A 17,972-nucleotide genomic window follows, 5' to 3' on the forward strand; every position below is an offset into this window, starting at 1 on the left:
CACGTGCAGTATTATACACATGTGCAGTATATATACACACACATGCAGTATGTATACAGACATGCAGTATATATACATACACATGCAGTATATATACACACATGCAGTATGTATACACACATGCAGTATGTATACATACTATATACACACACATGCGGTATATATACACACATGCGGTATGTATACACACATGTGGTATGTATACATACACATGCAATATGTATACATACACATGCGGCATGTATACACACATGCGGTATGTATACACACATGCGGTATGTATACATACACATGCAGTATGTATACACACATGCAGTATATATACACACATGCAGTATGTATACATACACATGCAGTATATATACATACACGTGCAGTATGTATACACATGTGCAGTATATATACACACACATGCAGTATGTATACAGACATGCAGTATATATACATACACATGCAGTATGTATACACACATGCAGTATGTATACATACTATATACACACATGTGGTACATATACACACATGCGGTATGTATACACACATGTGGTATGTATACATACACATGCAGTATGTATACATACACATACGGTATATATACACACATGCAGTAGTACCTACAGGATGTTTATAGTGGGGGAGGCACTGTGCTGATGGTTTACAACAATTTTTTTAAGAAGGGAATTCCTATGGCTTGAGAACTATTTAAAAAAAGTTCTGAGTTCCAAGTCCTGTGGCTGAGGTCAAGTGTTTCACTTATTCCCGTCCTCATGCTGAAGGAGAAAACACAGGGGCTCAATTTAGTTCTGGAGTCACTGGCAGTTACTTGCACTGCAGGAGGAGAGTTGGGGCCCAGGTTAGGCAACTATGTGCAGAGCTTGAGGGGGTCTAGAAAGGAGGGGCTCCTGTAGCTGAAGGCCCTGTGCATTTTCAGGGGAGCGCAGATAACATGCGCAGTTGGGGTAGAAATGCTTGGCAGAAGGGAGGGGAAGATTCAGTCATTTGGCAAGCATTCCCAAAGCCTTTCTCTTCTTCAGGAACTCTCACGACTGCAGCAGCAGGGTATGAAGAAAAGATAAGACACAGATATAAAACTGGGACTAAGCCGGGCGATGGTGGCGCACGCCTTTAATCCCAGCACTCGGGAGGCAGAGGCAGGCGGATCTCTGTGAGTTCGAGACCAGCCTGGTCTACAGAGCTAGTTCCAGGACAGGCTCCAAAGCCACAGAGAAACCCTGTCTCGAAAAGCCAAAAAAAAAAAAAAAAAAAAAAAACTGGGACTAGGTGGACCACAGCATCCTGGAAGCCCAGTGTGCTTATTATATAGAGTTGAACAGTGAGGCAGGGTTACTGCCTGCAGCTGAGACAAGGAGGCAGGGTCATCACAGATAAATACAGAGGCAGGGTCATCACAGATAAATACAGAGGCAGGGTCATCACAGATAAATACAGAGGCAGAGTTATATACGGCTGGACCAAGGAGACAGGCTTAGCTAATCTCTGTCCAAGCAGTCTCATAGGGCCATAAATACTGTGTTGGACATTTTCTGAATATATTGTCAACATCTACACATGGACCAGAAAGGGAAGTCTTTGCCATTTCCCTCACTTTCACCCCCAGGAGAAGGCTTTGCCTTTCTTGGGGTCTGAGGCTACTGGGTCCTTGACATGACTGTGGGTGTGACTCAGGACTATACTCCTTCGGGGCTTCCTCTGCTCTCTACCCATGCACATGGCTGTGTAAAGTTATTTGTGCCGTTTATTTCATGTGGCCACACTTCACAGCTCAGGCAGAGTAGAGTTTGCTTTTGTTGTCTGTTGTTGAGGGCATTGCACTACATCTGGGGATTGGTGGGAGCAAACCTAAAATGACCAGTGAGCCATGCCCAGTGCATGGCTCAGATAGAGCCATGAGCAGTGACGGAGGCTAGAAACTGGACTCTCCAAAAAGGTCATTTGTGACTTATTTTATTTTTATTAGCTTAACGAAGGAATAGGTTTTGCCATGACATTTTAGAACAAAATTTGTTTTTGTTTCTTCCCACCCTTCCAGCCCCATTCTTCCCCATCCACACTCTTTCCCTGGTGTCCTTTCACCCCAGGAGCCTGCTTTCCGCTTCCATGTCCTATGTGACCCCCAAACCTCTTGTTCCCTCTGATGGTTTCCTACTAAATTCGTTGTCTATACCCACTATCACACCCCTTGCTTACAAATATTAAGATTGAGACATGAGAACACATGATGTTTGTCTTTCTGGGACTGGGTCAGCTCACTTAATGTGAAACTTGACAGGTTCATTCCTGCCCATTCTATTTCATTAACATTTTATTTTATTTGTTTGTTTGTTTTTTAATCCTTTGGTTTTTGAGACAGGGTTTCTCTGTATAGTCCCTACTGTCCTAGACCAGTCTGGCTTCAAATTCACAGAGATCCTCTTCCCTCTGCCTCCCAAGTGCTGAGGTTAAAGGCGTGCACCACCACTGCCCAGCTTAAGTCATTATTTTATTTTATTTTATTTTTTTTGGTTTTTTCGAGACAGGGTTTCTCTGTGGTTTTGGAGCCTGTCCTGGAACTAGCTCTTGTAGACCAGGCTGGTCTCGAACTCACAGAGATCCGCCTGCCTCTGCCTCCCGAGTGCTGGGATTAAAGGCGTGCGCCACCACCGCCCGGCTTTAAGTCATTATTTTAATGCTGAGTTGTTCTCTGACTGCCATGTGCTAGCTATGAGTAGCTAAGTTGTCCTTTTCTTTAGATTTAAATCCTGGAGAAGTTGACTAGGACTTTACCATCTACCTTTTTAAAAAAATAATTTCCAGTGCATTGCAAGGACAGTACAGAGAAACCTCATGTATTCTTCTCCCGCTTTCTTCTACACCTTGGGCAGCTAAGGGGCCATGCAGGAGCCAGGGCAGGAGGGCACAGTGTGTCTGTGGTTCTGTCATTTCCTCATGTGTCGCAGTATACTGCCACTGCATTGCAGGATCCCATTCCCACACCAAAGCCCCGCCCCCCCGCTGCCACCTGAGATCCCAGTAACCATAGATCTGTTCTGCAGGCTGTGATTAGTGTTTAGTATTTTGTATACATAGACTTACTTTGTACTAAACTTTTGTATGTTGGCTTTTTCCTCCATTAGCATAAGACTCCAGAGATTCGAGTTTTGTTGAAATGAATAGTTTATTCCTCTCTATTGCTGAGTAGTCTTACTGTGTTTTTTTGTTTTGTTTTTTTTTTTTTGCCTGATACTGAAGGACTGTGGTCTCCTGAGCAGAAATCTGTCTCCAAGCATAAATCCAGCAGCAAGATCACCTGCTGCAGGTAAGCTAGGGGCGCTCTGATGACAGGCCTGTGTTCCTTTCTCTCCCCAAAAGACCCACACAAACCACCAATTTTGCACTACAGAGAAAGTGTGATGTCTATTAGTTGGTATAGGCTTCTGTGTTCTTTCTTCTCTTGTCTCCTTGATGGGAGTGACTTGTGCCTTTGATCACTTTCACTTGGTGAGACTTCTTCATCAGGATTGACAGTCAGGAACCTCTGACTTTGGTACTAGACCCAGACCAAAGTCTGGATCTTGTGATTGACAGGTCTGTGACCTTGGGAAAGTTACAAAGTCAGAGCTGGAGCCTCGGGGTCCTCATGGCCCAGTGGTGATAGCACCGTCATTGCTGGGAACGCATGTAAGCCAGGCAGCTTCTGGGGGGACTCTGAGATTCAGTATTTGTTGAGTGACATGTCAAGCCCTCTTCTAGGGCTAAAAAGACACAAGACCGTGTGTTTACTGGGAGCCTCTGAATTGGGAGGGGGTTGAAATGCAAAGCAGAAAATGGGAGCTGGTCTAGAGTGCAGGGGTAGGCTGTCATGGAGATGCGTGCAGTGAGCCAGGGGATAGATCCTTCTGAAATGGATGCCACTGCCTTAAGGTCTCACTGTTCCAGATGTGAGTGGCAGTTCAAGCTGGTGTCTAATTCCATGTCAGGAGTGAGCAGGGTGATGAGAGTGTAGCCCAGCTGCCGCCACCTCCCGCTAAGCTTTCCTGGCTTCACTGTATGTACCCTTTCCATCTCCCATGCTCTTCATTGGTTGTGTGTGCAGCTGGACAAACGACGGTCAGTACCTGGCTCTGGGGATGTCCAATGGGGTCATCAGCATCCGGAACAAAAATGGCGAAGAGAAAGTGAAGATTGAGCGGCCAGGGGGCTCCTTCTCCCCAATATGGTCCATCTGCTGGAACCCTTCAAGGTACCCATGGCAGTCTTTCTTCTGGCTGGCATTCTTAGAAGAAAGGCTTCCTCAGCCCTCTGAGCTCTTTTTCTCTTTATGACATCTTCGTAGTCTAAAGTCCTCTCTCCCCACTTGCCTGGTCTTTTGGAACCTGTTCTTTATAAATGGAGTTTTAAAAGAGCCTATATTGAGTTTTGGAATGAGTCCCAGAGATTTAGCTAAGCAGACAAACTATCTAGGCCAGCGGGGGGTGGAGTGAGGGGGGAAGAGAGAGAGAGAGAGAGAGAGAGAGAGAGGCTTCTTCATGAAATAGTGGTTGTGATCCTCCCTGGGTTTCTTTTCTTGCTTCTTCGTTCTTCGTCCACGTCCTGGAATATGCACCACCACCCCACCTGTTAACACAATGAACAGAACAGCGATTTCTTGACTGCTTTTTAAAAAAATTTTCCTTGTCAAAAAGTTAAAATTAAGTCTACAAATATCCCTAGAACCTAAAGGTCTGCAGACAGTTGACACCTACCTGCTCAGACCTTACACACACTTTACTTTTATGGCCATGTGACTTTGAGGGTGGACTGAAAGCTTTCCCAACTCTTTGCATAATCCTATAATATGCCAAGCCTATCCCCACAGAGTTTTCTGAGGGTCAATTAAAGGATTCAATTGTTTTCCGTCCCAGTGTTATTTTACAGGTGGGCGCCTGTTTGATTTAGGAGGCTGTTTAATTCCATTGCATTTCTTACAACAGGTTATTATAATTCTTCCTGAATAATTCTGTCCAGCGGAGGCCCTGCATGTGTATATAGTGCCTTCAAAGGCCATTAGCCTACCCCAGAGTTCCTGCTGTTTGATTTTGTGGCCACAGATGACTTTGTGGCTTCAAGCTGCCATTTTTAATTCATGAGAAGCAGGATGCCCAGTGTACCTGGTGGCTGTCCTCTTCCGGGCAAGGTCCAGGGGCTCCTTGGCAGGTTTTGAAATTATAGCTTCAGTGTAGTCCTAGGCAATGTGATTGTGAACATCCGCTTACTGTCTACAGCCGATGGGAGAATATCTGGATGAGCAGAGAGAACGAGGATGCTGAGGATGTCATTGTCAACAGATATTTTCAGGAAATCCCTTCCATTCTGAAGTCAACAGTGTACAGTAGTCAGGGTAGTGAGGCAGAGGAGGAAGAGCAAGAGGAAGAGGACGACAGTCCCAGGGACGGCAACTCGTGAGTGTGTCCCGGAGTGAGGACCCTCCTTGGGAGGGCCCAGGCCCCCGCACAGACCTGCTGAAGCAGATGCTGCCGAGAAGCTCCTTGGCCAAGGGCAGCAGAGCAGGGGCCGGGGGATTGTTGGTGTGCCCCCGCACTCACAGGGAAGCTCCCCCGAGAAGCATGTGTGGGCGGCAGATAGTGCGATCCTCTGGGAAGGGAGGAGACACCTCTGTAAACTGCCATCTCTGAAAAGGCCCCAGACCTCTGTCCCCTCTGACTTCCATGTGTGAGTATCATAACCATGCCTGCTTCTTAACCTCTGAGTAAGCCCCTTCCAGCAACACTAGACATTCTCTGAGAAGTGGGGTTTACCTAAGGGCCTGTGTAGGACCACCAGTCATTGGTTACTGGGTGTGTTTTCTTGGCCTATTCCCACAACACTTCACCTTGCATTGGCTAGGACTATGTAAAGGAGAAGCCCTTAGCTTTTATCCCCTCCCACACCCACAGTCCTGGCTACTGGGCAGTCTGTCTTCTCCCAGTTGAGATGACTGGAAGGGAGTGGGAAAAGCTGAGGCAGCCAGGATGTTGTGATTGGGTAATCACGTTCCAGCTTGGGACCCTCCTCACTGCAGCCCTGACACCTAAGATTCATTAGAGGAATCCAGGTGTGGGGGATGGGAAGTGGGGACAAAAAAAAAAAAAAAAAAGGAGGAAGGGCGGCTTTCAGGTTCCCATCTGAGTTTCAACCTGTTTTTGTTATTTAACATGGGTGTTTTGGTAGAGCTCCACTGCCCACCAATATGGGTGGTTGGGTTGGAAACTCCTAGACTAGTGTCTAGCCCAGTACCACACATAGCCCCTCCACTGGGTTTCACTGGTGGCTAGGGTTTGGACTTCAGCGACAGTCATCACAGTTCATAGCAAGCCTTCTGCCAACATCTTCTCTACTTTTCCCCTTTGTCTTAATTCTGAGTTAGTGTCTATGGCGTTTTCCTCACTGCTACCCCTGGCTGGGTTTTACAGACCATGCTGCATAGGGCTACTTATATGGCTAGCGGTGGCTGTCAGCGCCTGGGCTCCGGGAAATGGGGGTTAACAAAGACTCAGCCACCTGGGAAGGCTGATGGTCCAGTCTTGATGCTGAGAAGCCTCTCTCTGTCTACATTCTGAGTGGCTGGCTTCCCATTTGAGTCTCAGAGGCCTTCCTGGGTTCTGGTCCTGAAGTCCCAACCCAAGACACAAATCTACAAGTTTTGTTATATTGGCAGTTGATCATCTTCAAAAACTTCAAAAGCTGGCCATCTTCATTCAGATGCCATTTCACCTCTTTGAGAAGCCTAACAGCAAGAGAACTTGGGCGTGGGTACCATTCTTCCCTTGTAGGAAAACGAAGCAGTTTCCCATGATCTGGAACAGTCTAGCCTCTTCACTGTAAGCTGTGTCTCCTGGCTACTCCCCACATTTTACGCATGGGAAGGGTACACTTGGATTTGCAGCCATGCTCATCCTTCTAGTTGCTCCCCAGGAACCCTGAAATGAGGGGTTTACCTTCTGCTACTGCTGTTCACAACTCAAACTCAGTGCAATAGCGGATCCCAGGAGGGCCAAACCTGTCTCTGCTTTAGTCTCGGGACTGATTGATGCTTGGCCTGATTGTAACGCTGGCCCCAGTACGGCTGTGTAGCACTTGGCTCCCTGACAGCCTGGCCAGGACTTTCTTTTTCCTGTTGTTTGTTAAGCCCCTAGCCACACTCATCAGCAGGCTGTGCCCCCTTATAACCTCTTTTGTCTTCTGTTGATTAGAGAGGAACATAATGACATCCTGGCTGTAGCTGACTGGGGACAGAAACTTTCCTTCTACCAGCTGAGTGGAAAACAGGTATGTAGTACCATGCAAGCCCAGTTACCCATGTCAGCTGTAGTGACTACACACGGTCATGTGACTGTTTGCTGTGGCTCTGGGTCCTGGACCCAATGCTTTGCCATCTTTTCTTCAGCTCTTCAATCCAGTACTTTATGTACCTTAGAAATGGGAGACCAAGACCAGCGCAGTAAGTCCCACACAGTTGGAAAGTGGTGGAACCTGGGATTGAAACCCAGATCAGATTAATTTACTAGTTCTTTGAGAATTTCCAGTGTGCTTTTGAGAGGATGTGCCCAGTGACATGTTTCTCTCAGCTAGATTCTGCCCCCTAAATGTTACCCCTTCTCTATAATACATTGACTGACACAGAGGTTCTGAGATTTGCTTAGGGTCCAAACCATGGTACAGATGGCAACTCCAGCTCGTTTGGGACAGTGAAGTTATTCTTTTGGTTTTGAAGTATCTTTTCAACTCTGGAGTGATTTGGGATTAAATATAGGACAAGGATTGGTAAAACACAGTCAAATTTTTCATCAGGCTGATAACATTTGTATAATTTTAGCCTTTTAGGCATATGTAATGCTTGATGAGTCCTGGCTTAGTAGCCACTGCTGGTATTCCCTGGTCCAGACATTGCTATGCTGCTTTTAATCCTCCAACCCTCTGGAGGAACTGCTACCAATATTGTTGTACAAGTAAGAAAACTGAGGCCTTGAGATGTTCTTGGCCACACCCAGTTTGGGACTTGGCCAGAAGGATGCTAGAAATGTGTATCTACATATCTGCCAGATTGGTCTCGTGATGATTACTGTAAAAATACAATTGAATTAAAAACTGATTTTTATACAACTTATTTTCAATGAAAAGACAAGAATTTTTTCATTAAGTACCTAAGCAATATTGGACTTTAAAGAGACTCATTGTATTTTCCTTCTTGGGATTCACTAGACTTAAAAGCAAAAAACAAAAAAACCCCTATGTGTTGCGGGAGGTCCTTCCGCTCCTCCAGCCTATAGCCACTGTCGTGGTATCTCAGCGGCTATAGGCTGGAGGAGCGGAAGGACCTCCCGCAACACATATATATGTATATATATATATATATATATATATATATATATATATATATATTCTTTTAAAAAGCATGATGAAGGGAGGGTGAAGAAATTAAGACAGCAATACTCTAGCCATCAGCTCCTGAGATGCCTTTTCTACTGCCTTTCCATTCCTTCAGAGCCCAGTCGGTTCCCTGACTCTCCATGTCAGAGAGCTGTTTTAGTCACTACATTCTTCAGTCCCATGTGGGTGCTGGGGACCCAGGTCTGCAAAACAGTACATTCTCTTAACCACTGAGTCATCTCTCCAGCGCCTTCCTTAGTATTTTGAACCATGTTATCACAGATGTTTTAAGTTTTTCATCTGCTTATTCTAATATCTGTGTGATCTGGGTCAGGCTTTGTTGATTGTCTTTTATATGGATGGATGGTTTGCCTGCTTGTGTATGTACCACGTGTGCAGTGCCCACAGTGACCAGCAGAGGGTATCAGACCCCCACCCCCCAGAACCGGAGTCACAGTGATTCCATTGAGCCACCATGTGGGTGCTGGGAACCAAACCCAGGTCCTCTGCAAGAACAGCCAATGCTCTTAACCTCTGAGCATCCCTCTAGGCCCCCATTTTCTACTTTTTGAACATTTGAATTATATTCTGGGCCTTACAAATGGTACTCATAGACACTCATTTTTCTCCTGTTCCTCTGAGGTGTGTGCATGTGCAGGGGGGGGATGGGAGGATGAGGGTATGGGGTGGGGACACACCCGGGGACGGTGTTGTTGGCCTTGCTGTGCTCTGTCCCATATTTTCAGTGGGCAGCAGCTGAGCTCTCAGGACAGTTCTTTGGCGTCACGTGCTTGGGTAGCTCAGGGTTTCCAGAGTGGCAGAGCTCGTGTGCAGAATGGACTTCCTTCCAGCCCTCCTTTCTGCAGCATCCCTCCTGACTGTTCAGCTCTCAGATGCTGTGCCCACATAGAAAGGAGCTTCCAGGCCAGTGCTCAGAGAAGCTTGCCTGAGGCTGTTTCTCTGCCTAGTTTCTGCCTGCTTTGGGTGCCTGCTTCAGTTGGTCCTTATAGTTGGTCCTGAGCTGATGGTTGTTGTTTGCAAGAAGTCCTAAGCCCCAGCCCACAGTTGTCAGCCCTGGGTGTCATGACAGGTGCCAGAGTTTTCTTGTTAGATTTTGTAGCATTGGGAGGTAGGAGGGAAGCTTTTGGTTGTTAGGCATTTGAAATTCCTAAAAAGGAAAGAAAAAGTGAACGTACTAAATTTATAATTGTAGTTGAAATTAGTTGAAGGGAATTAACTAAGTTGAAATTGGAGCTATTTCAGTGGTTTTATGTTTAAATTGCGTTCATTAAATCGTCAGCACCAACTGATTGTTCACTTTTACTAGATTTATACATAGGAAAACATTTGTAAATTGACCCTAAGCCTTAAAGCAAGAACCAGGATTTTCCTTAAATTGAATAAAGAATAAAGGGCAGTCTTTTCAAGTGAATAAGCACAGAAAATAAACAGAGAAAAGGAGTTGAGGTGAGCTGCTGGCTCTGTGTGAGGCAGTGAACAAGGGGAAGACTCCCTGGCCTCCAGGTTGGCTGAGGAGGTCGGGCCCACTTTGCAACAGTTAGGTCAGGCATTGCTGATTTTAGGAGCCAAGGATTTGGGTGGGTTGAGGGGAAGGTGTGGGTGTTCCAGAGGTGGAGAGGCCTGTGTAGGTAATGGGCTAACTTAGGAGGTAAGGCTAGGTAGCCCCCTGCCTTCCCACCACTCCCCCTTCCTCACTTATGATGGTGGGGAAGCCCTTACTGGGGTTCAGGAGTGGTCTTTCACTTGGTGTATCCTCTCTTTTCTCAGATTGGAAAGGATCGGCCACTGAACTTTGACCCCTGCTGCATCAGCTACTTCACCAAAGGAGAGTACATTTTGGTGGGGGGTTCAGACAAGCAGGTATCTCTTTTCACCAAGGATGGAGTACGACTGGGGACCGTTGGGGAGCAGAACTCCTGGGTGTGGACCTGTAGAGTGAAACCTGACTCCAACTATGTGGTAAGTGGAGGAAGTTCTTCCTGCAGAGCCTCTCGAGCAGGCCCTGAGCATCAGGTCAGCCAGGCAGAGCTTGGCCATTGCTCCTCATGGAGGTGGGCTGCTTCCCCTCCCAGCCTGAGACTGACAGCCGTCTTCTGAACAGGTGGTGGGCTGCCAGGATGGCACCATTTCCTTCTACCAGCTCATCTTCAGCACAGTCCACGGCCTCTACAGGGATCGGTACGCCTACAGGGACAGCATGACAGATGTCATTGTCCAACACCTGATCACGGAGCAGAAAGGTAAGGGGCAGGCTTGCCTCTTCTTATACACTAGCCAAGGGGTGGGCATGGGCTGATGATAGGACACACAAAATAATAGGAAATGTCTCCCCTGGCATTTGGTGGTTTGTTTTTGTTTTTCGAAGCAAGGTTTTTCTGTGTAGCTCTGCCAGTCCTGGAACTCACTCTGTAGACCAGGCTGGCCTCAAACTCACAGAGATCCGCCTGCCTCTGCCTTCTGAGTGTTGGGATTAAAGGCGTGCGCCACCACTGCCTGGCATCTCTCCTGGTTTTGCTTTAGCTTTTAGCAGTGAAAAGAGGATGCAGATCTCTTTGAGGATCTAGCAAAAGCAGTAAAACCTGTCAAAACAAAACAAAACAAAAGCACCTCCCTCCCCCAAAATACCAATTAACATTTTACAAATAATTCCAAGGTATAAATGGACAAATGGACTCTTTGAGGCACAGAAGCTGACAAATTGGAGCTGTGGTGACTGACCTGCATGGGGCTTTGTGGACCGTTACCTGTAGATGGAGGCTGCTCATTCATTCCTGGCCGCCCAGACCCAAAATAATCACACAGAAACCAGATTATTTGCAATACTGTTTGGCCTATAGCTTAAGCATATTTCTAACTAGCTCTTACATCTTAAATTAACCCATTTCTAGTATTTTATATTTCACCACGAGGCTTGTGGTTTACCGGCAAGGTTCCGGCTGGCAGCTCATGTCTTTCTCCTCTGGCGGCTACATAGGGCCTTCTTTCTTCCAGCATTCAGTTTAGTTTATCCACCTAGCTCTATTCTGCCCTGCCACAGGCCAAAGAACTTCCTTATTCATTGACCAATAAAAGCAACACATATATAGAAGGTCTTCCCACACCCTTTACCCTTTCTGGTCAGAGCCATTTTGGCATAGTTTCCCTCAGCTTCTGTTTGTTTCTTGGTAGGTTCTTCTGCTAGATAAACAGGGCGGTGGATAGGCTCAGGCTTGGTCAGAGATCAGGGCTGTCTTAGTTAGGGTTTCTGTTGCTGTGAAGAGATGCCATGACCACAGCATCTCTTATAAAACATTTAATTGGGGCTGGGTTTCAGGTTCAGAGCTTCAGTTCATTAACATTGTGGTGGGAAGCTTGGTGGTGTGCAAGCAGATATGGCACTGGAGGAGAGGCTAAGAGTTCTACGTTGGATCAGCAGGCAGCAGGAAAAAAGTGATACTGGGTCTAGCTTGAGTATCTGAAATCTCAAAGCCCACCTCCTGTGGCACACTTTGTCCATCAAGGCCACACCTACTCCAACAAGGCCACACCTCCAATTATGTTACTCCCTATGGAGTCTGTGGGGGCCATTTTCATTCCAACCACCCCTGGGATCCAGCTCACATGGTCTAAACTCTGACAGTCCCCCTCTGTTCAGCTAAGTAGCTCTGCTGGTCAGTAGTTCCATCCTGCGGCATTCATATGTGGATGTGCTGACCACATGTGCTGTCTGGATGCGGCTAGTCAGATATGGCCAGGTGGCTTTGCATAGAGGTCCCGTTTGGGGCCAACCTGCACATTCAGTTTGGCTTCTTTTGTCCCTGCCTGGTTAGTTCTGTGTTTTGAAAATTCCTTCTAGGTGGTGGGACTGTAGCCACTGAGACTGCTCAGCAGTGTCCTGTTTGGGTTGTTTACCCCAGTTGGCCTGTAGAGAGGCAGGGCCTACCTCATGGAAGTCTCCCTGTGGTCAGTTGTGAAATTGTCATTATGGTGGGCTTCTGATCAGTAGGAGCCTTGAGTGTGCAGAGGACATGAACAAGTGGAGGTGGCACTCACTGCTCAGCTTCGGGCAACACAGATTGTACCATATGCAGTTCCGGACCCCATGCACACGACAGGCGTTCTGGGAAGATTTTTAAAGATTTATTTACTTTTACCTTATGTGTATGTCTGAGTGCCTGCACATGGCCATGTACCTTCTATGTGCAGTGCCAGAGGAGGCCAGAGGAGGGCAACAGATCGCCAGGAGCTGAAGTTACAGGTGCAGCTCCAGGTGGGACTGTGAACCAAACTCTAATCTCCTTGAGAGCAGCAGTGCTCCAACCCTGAGCTGCCTTTCCAGCCCAGGGAGAGACTTTTTAATGAGAGTGTCTCACTTTAATTGTCAGAAGCATTAAATAAATAAATGATGGCTTTTAATTTCTCTGCCTTTCACCTTACTTAACAACCTTTTGCTAGAGTCTTTTTCCCCCGCCCTTTGACAGTTCGGATTAAGTGCAGAGAGCTTGTCAAGAAAATCGCCATCTACAAAAATCGATTAGCTATCCAGCTGCCAGAGAAGATCCTCATCTATGAGCTGTACTCAGATGACTCAGTGGACATGCACTACCGGGTGAAGGAGAAAATCGTCAAGAAGTTTGAGTGCAACCTGCTGGTGGTGTGTACTGACCACATCATCCTGTGCCAGGTGGGCAGCTGGCCCCTCCCCAGGGCAAGTGCCCACTGGCAGAGCTGTAGAGCTGGTCACAACCAAGTAGCTGTCTGTTGTCGTCTACTGTATTGATATCTAGCTGAATTAGTTTTTAGAGAGATGAAGTCCATAGCTGGAGTGATTTTGTACTGTGGAGCATTTTGTTTTGTACTGGGATTAGATGTATTGTAAGTTTTCCTACACGATGAAGGTTTATTTGTTTTTGTTTTTCGAGATTGTGTTTTACTAAGTTGCTCAAGCTAGCTTCAAATTTTTGATCCCCACATCTTCCTCCTGAGTGTTGAGTTGAAGATGTATCACACCTATCTAGGATAAATTTTTACAAGCAGAAGTTTTACCTCCTGAGAGATTTCTTTCCTTTTTTTTTCCTCTTGAGGTATTAGGAATTGAACCCAGGGCCTTGGCTACAGTAGGTAAGTCCTCTACAATTAGGCCACATCCCCAGTCTCTTCTCTCCCCACCACCTTTATAAAATATATATATACACACACATATTGATATTGATTTTTTGAGACAGGGTTTCTCTGTGGTTTTGGAGCCTGTCCTGGAACTAGCTCTTGTAGACCAGGCTGGCTTTGAACTTACAGAGATCCACCTGCTTCTGCCTCCCAAGCACTGGGATTAAAGGCGTGCGCCACCACCGTCCTGCCCTCGTCTCACTAAGTTTACCATGGTGGCCTTGAACTCAGCCTGTAGCCTGGGCAAACCTTGAACTTGCAGTGCTCTTGCCCAGCCTCAAGAGTCCCGGAACTGCAGATCTGTGCCATCCCCCCCAAAGTCTCTAAGAGTTTTTTTTTTCCCCCCTAAGAAAATTCTTTTCTTAGTGTGGATTTCTAAAAGTCTCTAGGTCAGTGCCAAGAGGAGTTTTGGAAAGAAGTTGAGAAAAACCCTACTGTAGGTGGACCTAATCTTGCCCAGACCCGTTGGAAACTATAAAAAGGAAGAAATCCTTTAGGAGCCAATGTAAAACTAGTATCAAAACTATGCGAGAATCTCGAGCCGCCTGCCACTTAGGGCTACCCCAAGTTGGAGAATAGTTGTGGCAAGTCAGTGTTCCGCTGCCTCCGACTCCAAGCCTCTGGTCCATGTTGAAGGTGGCTCCCAGGGAAGCCATCCTGGTGAAGATGAGCTCACAGCATGGGGGAGAGTTGGGTCAGATGGCTCCTGATGGTGTTGGAAGGTTTTCCCAAGAGGGCTGGGAGCAGGCATTCTCTGACCTCCATGCTGAGCCTGGGTTGCTTCCTAGGAGAAACGGCTGCAGTGCCTGTCCTTCAGCGGAGTGAAGGAAAGGGAGTGGCAGATGGAGTCTCTCATTCGGTACATCAAAGTGATCGGTGGCCCTGCTGGAAGGGAAGGTCTGTTGGTGGGCCTGAAAAACGGCCAGGTGAGTCTTCCCAGGCTACCATCCAGCTTCTTATCCAAGACAGGCTCAGGTTTCCTGTCAGGATGACCTGAGCTGGGCTGTGGACAGCTTGGAATTTACTTCCATGCAGATAGCTTCAGTCTGTGGGCTTCAGCCTCGCAGCATGCTCGCACCTGGCAGTGGCGCCGCAGCTGCATGTAGCAGGGATTAGTGGGTTTAAGGTCACCCCGAAGGTGGGATTTGTTGGAGCCACAGCTTTAGTGGATTGCTGGAGAGGCAGGCAGAGATTGTTCATGAGGTCAGAGCCCTATTAGGCAGTGTGTGGATTAACCAGTACCCCACCTGGGTCCTAGATAGTCCTAGTTCTTACGCTGTTACTAGAAGCTAAAAGATAAATGAAGTGTTTGGACAAATGGATTAGGAAATCTAGGCTATATGAAAGTTGAACAGATTTGTGTGTGTGTGTGTGTGTGTGTGTGTGTGTGCGCGTGTGTGTGTTCATCTGCATTCTTTTCTCAAAATAAGAAAAGTTCTATGTGGGCTACATAGAAATTTGAAAGTGAAAATATAACTGCATTAGCCTGAGAGCCAAGCTGTGTAGCAGATGGCTCGTGGCTGAGGCTTGTCAGGTCTTTGCTGGGGACGGAAGTTGCGGAGCATGAGATCAGTGGGAGCTGTCAAGCAGTAGTGCCCAAGTGGGGGCAGTCTGTCCCCCTCAGTCATCTGTCAGGTCTCATGTGAGGCTGGGAGCATGACTTGGGGTCAGGTTAACCTGGGACCACAATCTTTTTTAGCTTCTCACTGGCTCTATGGCACTGGGCAGATCAGTTTGCTCTCTGGGCTCAAGTTTTCCAAATAAGGACAATACTATGTGTCTTCCCAGGGCTGTCAAGAACAGGACAGGGGTGTCAGTGAATGGCAGCTGTCAGCATCAGCGTCATTATTACTCTATACCAGATGTCTCGCCTGTGTTTACAGTAGCCCTTCCTGTGTTTGTGGATGGTCCCCTACCCGGCAGTTTGAGCGGTGTCATTAAAAAATGTCCCCAGTCCACACAGACATTAGAGTGAGTTTGGCATGTCTCAGGCCTGTTGTTGCTTCAGTGACCTCCGATGAACCATTCTTCTGGTCTCTTAAGGATGGCACCCCCTTCCCCCACACACCCTGCTTTATTTAATGAGTCTTTTCTCTGCACACAGCTTCTGGAGGAGTTAGTGGGTGTTGTTCTTGTAGAACACATGGGACGCCAACAGCCTGGCAGTGGTCCAGGGTCTGGTTGCCATGGTAACTAACACTTATTTCTCTGAAATTTCGCCAGATCCTGAAGATCTTCGTGGACAATCTCTTTGCCATTGTCCTGCTGAAGCAGGCCACAGCCGTGCGCTGCTTGGATATGAGTGCCTCCCGGAACAAGTTGGCTGTGGTGGATGAAAATGACACGTGCTTGGTGTATGACATCCATACGAAGGAGCTGCTCTTTCAGGTGAAGTCCTAGATTGAGACACGGTCGGTCCTTAGAACAGGCCTGAGCTTCCCAGTTGTGCAAGAAGGTACTCAGCCCCGCCTGGGAGGACCAGCAAGGGGCAGGAACCCAGCACAGGTGTAGCTTCTGGAAGCTCCAGGGAGCCGGTGTCCAGGTCAGCCTCCTTAGCACCTGTTTCCTTGCCAGTAACACATTTTTCACAGAAGAGTAAACAGTATCTGAGGTGTTGGTGATGAGTCTGGTGGCCAGGTTAATGTGTGGTGGTGATTCTTTTGATGAAGTCTGTGACTCCCTTACCCGGGATCGCCAGTTCCTTCCAGTGCCTAGGGCACACTAGGAAGGGCAGGTGGAGGCTCACCCTCAGCTTACTCCACAAGGTGCTGTAGCACAGTCGCTGCACAATGGATCATTGGGATGGGTTGTTTCCACACCCTGGTCCTATGCCTGGAAAATGTGTGTCAGTGAGTACTCCGAAGACTACCCAACACCTAGTGGGCTTCCTAGCCACGGCTGGTCTTGGCCTCTTTGGGGCATTGCAAGTGAAGTGGTCAGAGCTTATTTATGTGAAGTGAGGACCCCTGAGTCTGGAGCCTCTGCTCTCTGGTTTCTCCTTGCAGGGTTTCCCAATGCCATGGGTATACATGGATGCTCTTCCAAGGCCCTTCTTGTCCTTGGCAACAGAACCAGCAGGGTAGAAGTGCTTGACTTTCCTCAATCAGTTAGAGAGGGATACTTGGCTGCCATTAGCCCCCAAAATGACTTCAATTATTAGCACTTCATGTCACAGAGGAAGCAGAGGGTTTAGGGAAAGAACACATGTCCATTGTCTTTGAACTGAGTCTCAGTTTCACCTGTGACTAACATGAAACTTTAAGCTCAGGCTTGCCTCTAGCTCTCTTTATATAGAGCTGGAGATAAACTTGAGGAAGATCCTCTACCTCCATGTCCTTAGTACCGGGGCTAGCGATGTGCACCACCACACCTGACTTCTGCTGTGTTGAGATCAGACCCAGGGCCCATGCGTGCTAACTGTGTCACATTCCCTGCCCATGCTAACATGAAGCTGGAAGTTCCCTTCTCATAGAATTACCTCAGAAACGCACAAGATGCCATTATGTGCTTAGTGCTGGTCACGACTAGGCCTATATGTTGCCCTTCTCCCCAAAGTCAGTACTGCTTCTGTCTGGACCTGGATGTGGTTAGCAGACCTCTCAGTGTGTCCTGTGCAGAGACTGGAAAGGTGCATGGCTCTTTGCCCTTATTATGGCTTTTCTGGGGGACTAGTGAAGGTGGCTCCTGGGTCTTGCCAGGAGACATACAGTTCCTAGTACTTTACCCACTGCATTTGTCTCTTCACGTGAAAGCTCCCAACTTCTCTCATTAGGAGAAGAGTGTAGGCCAGTGGTTCTCAACCTTCCTAATGCTGTGACCCTTTAATACAGTTCTTCATGTTGTGGTCACCCCCAACATAACATTATTCTTGTTGCTACTTCATAACTCTAATTTTGTTAGTGTTATAGATCGTAATGTAAATATTTTTTTGGAGATAGCTTGCCAAAGGGGTCTCAAGTACCACTGTTCTAGGCAGAGGAATGAGCCTCTGCTTGACCCAGGCTTCCGGCTGAGTAGAACAGTGGTGACTGTTTTTAGTGTGAGAATGTTAATGCAGAGACAGTTTATTATTTTCTAATTTTGAAAAGAACTCCCATTCTTTTGCTTTATTATAAAAAACAATGGATGTGCATGGCCAAAGAAATGAGACAAGCAGTGGAGGGGGGCAGAGAAAATAGAAATCCCTCCCAATTCCGTTCATTCAAAAGCAGTCACTGTCTTAATCTCCAGGGGTAATCCTTTCGGCCCCCTTCCTGGGTAGGTAGGGTTGTCTGTGGGTGAGTGTGTGAGTGTGTGTGTGTCTGTGTGTGCTGGGGAATCACTGCCACAGAGCAGCACCCCACCTCTTCCTTTAGTAGAAATGGAATCCTACCTTGTTGAATTTCTACTTATTGTGGACTGAT

At 47.2% G+C, this 17,972-nt stretch overlaps 1 protein-coding gene across 3 annotated transcripts in view; it reads left to right on the forward strand.

The window, feature by feature from the left end:
* The window catches only part of Ift122 (intraflagellar transport 122), a 73,457-nt gene that overhangs the window by 22,980 nt on the left and 32,505 nt on the right, over positions 1–17,972 (forward strand). For 2 of the 3 annotated variants that reach the window (XM_041643305.1, XM_041643294.1), the window contains exons 6-13: positions 3,247–3,313; positions 4,091–4,237; positions 7,227–7,302; positions 10,192–10,383; positions 10,526–10,664; positions 12,885–13,087; positions 14,358–14,495; positions 15,793–15,957. In XM_041643305.1, coding sequence (XP_041499239.1) covers positions 3,247–3,313; positions 4,091–4,237; positions 7,227–7,302; positions 10,192–10,383; positions 10,526–10,664; positions 12,885–13,087; positions 14,358–14,495; positions 15,793–15,957 — 1,127 coding nt within the window. Of the gene's footprint in view, positions 1–3,246; positions 3,314–4,090; positions 4,238–5,258; positions 5,436–7,226; positions 7,303–10,191; positions 10,384–10,525; positions 10,665–12,884; positions 13,088–14,357; positions 14,496–15,792; positions 15,958–17,972 lie in introns of all 3 variants that reach the window. The other variant, XM_041643314.1, reaches the window with a different exon arrangement.

Source organism: Microtus oregoni, unplaced genomic scaffold (genome assembly GCF_018167655.1).
Source record: "Microtus oregoni isolate MIOR12 unplaced genomic scaffold, Mior012 000002F_ref0000024, whole genome shotgun sequence".
Taxonomy (NCBI): Eukaryota; Metazoa; Chordata; class Mammalia; order Rodentia; family Cricetidae; genus Microtus; species Microtus oregoni.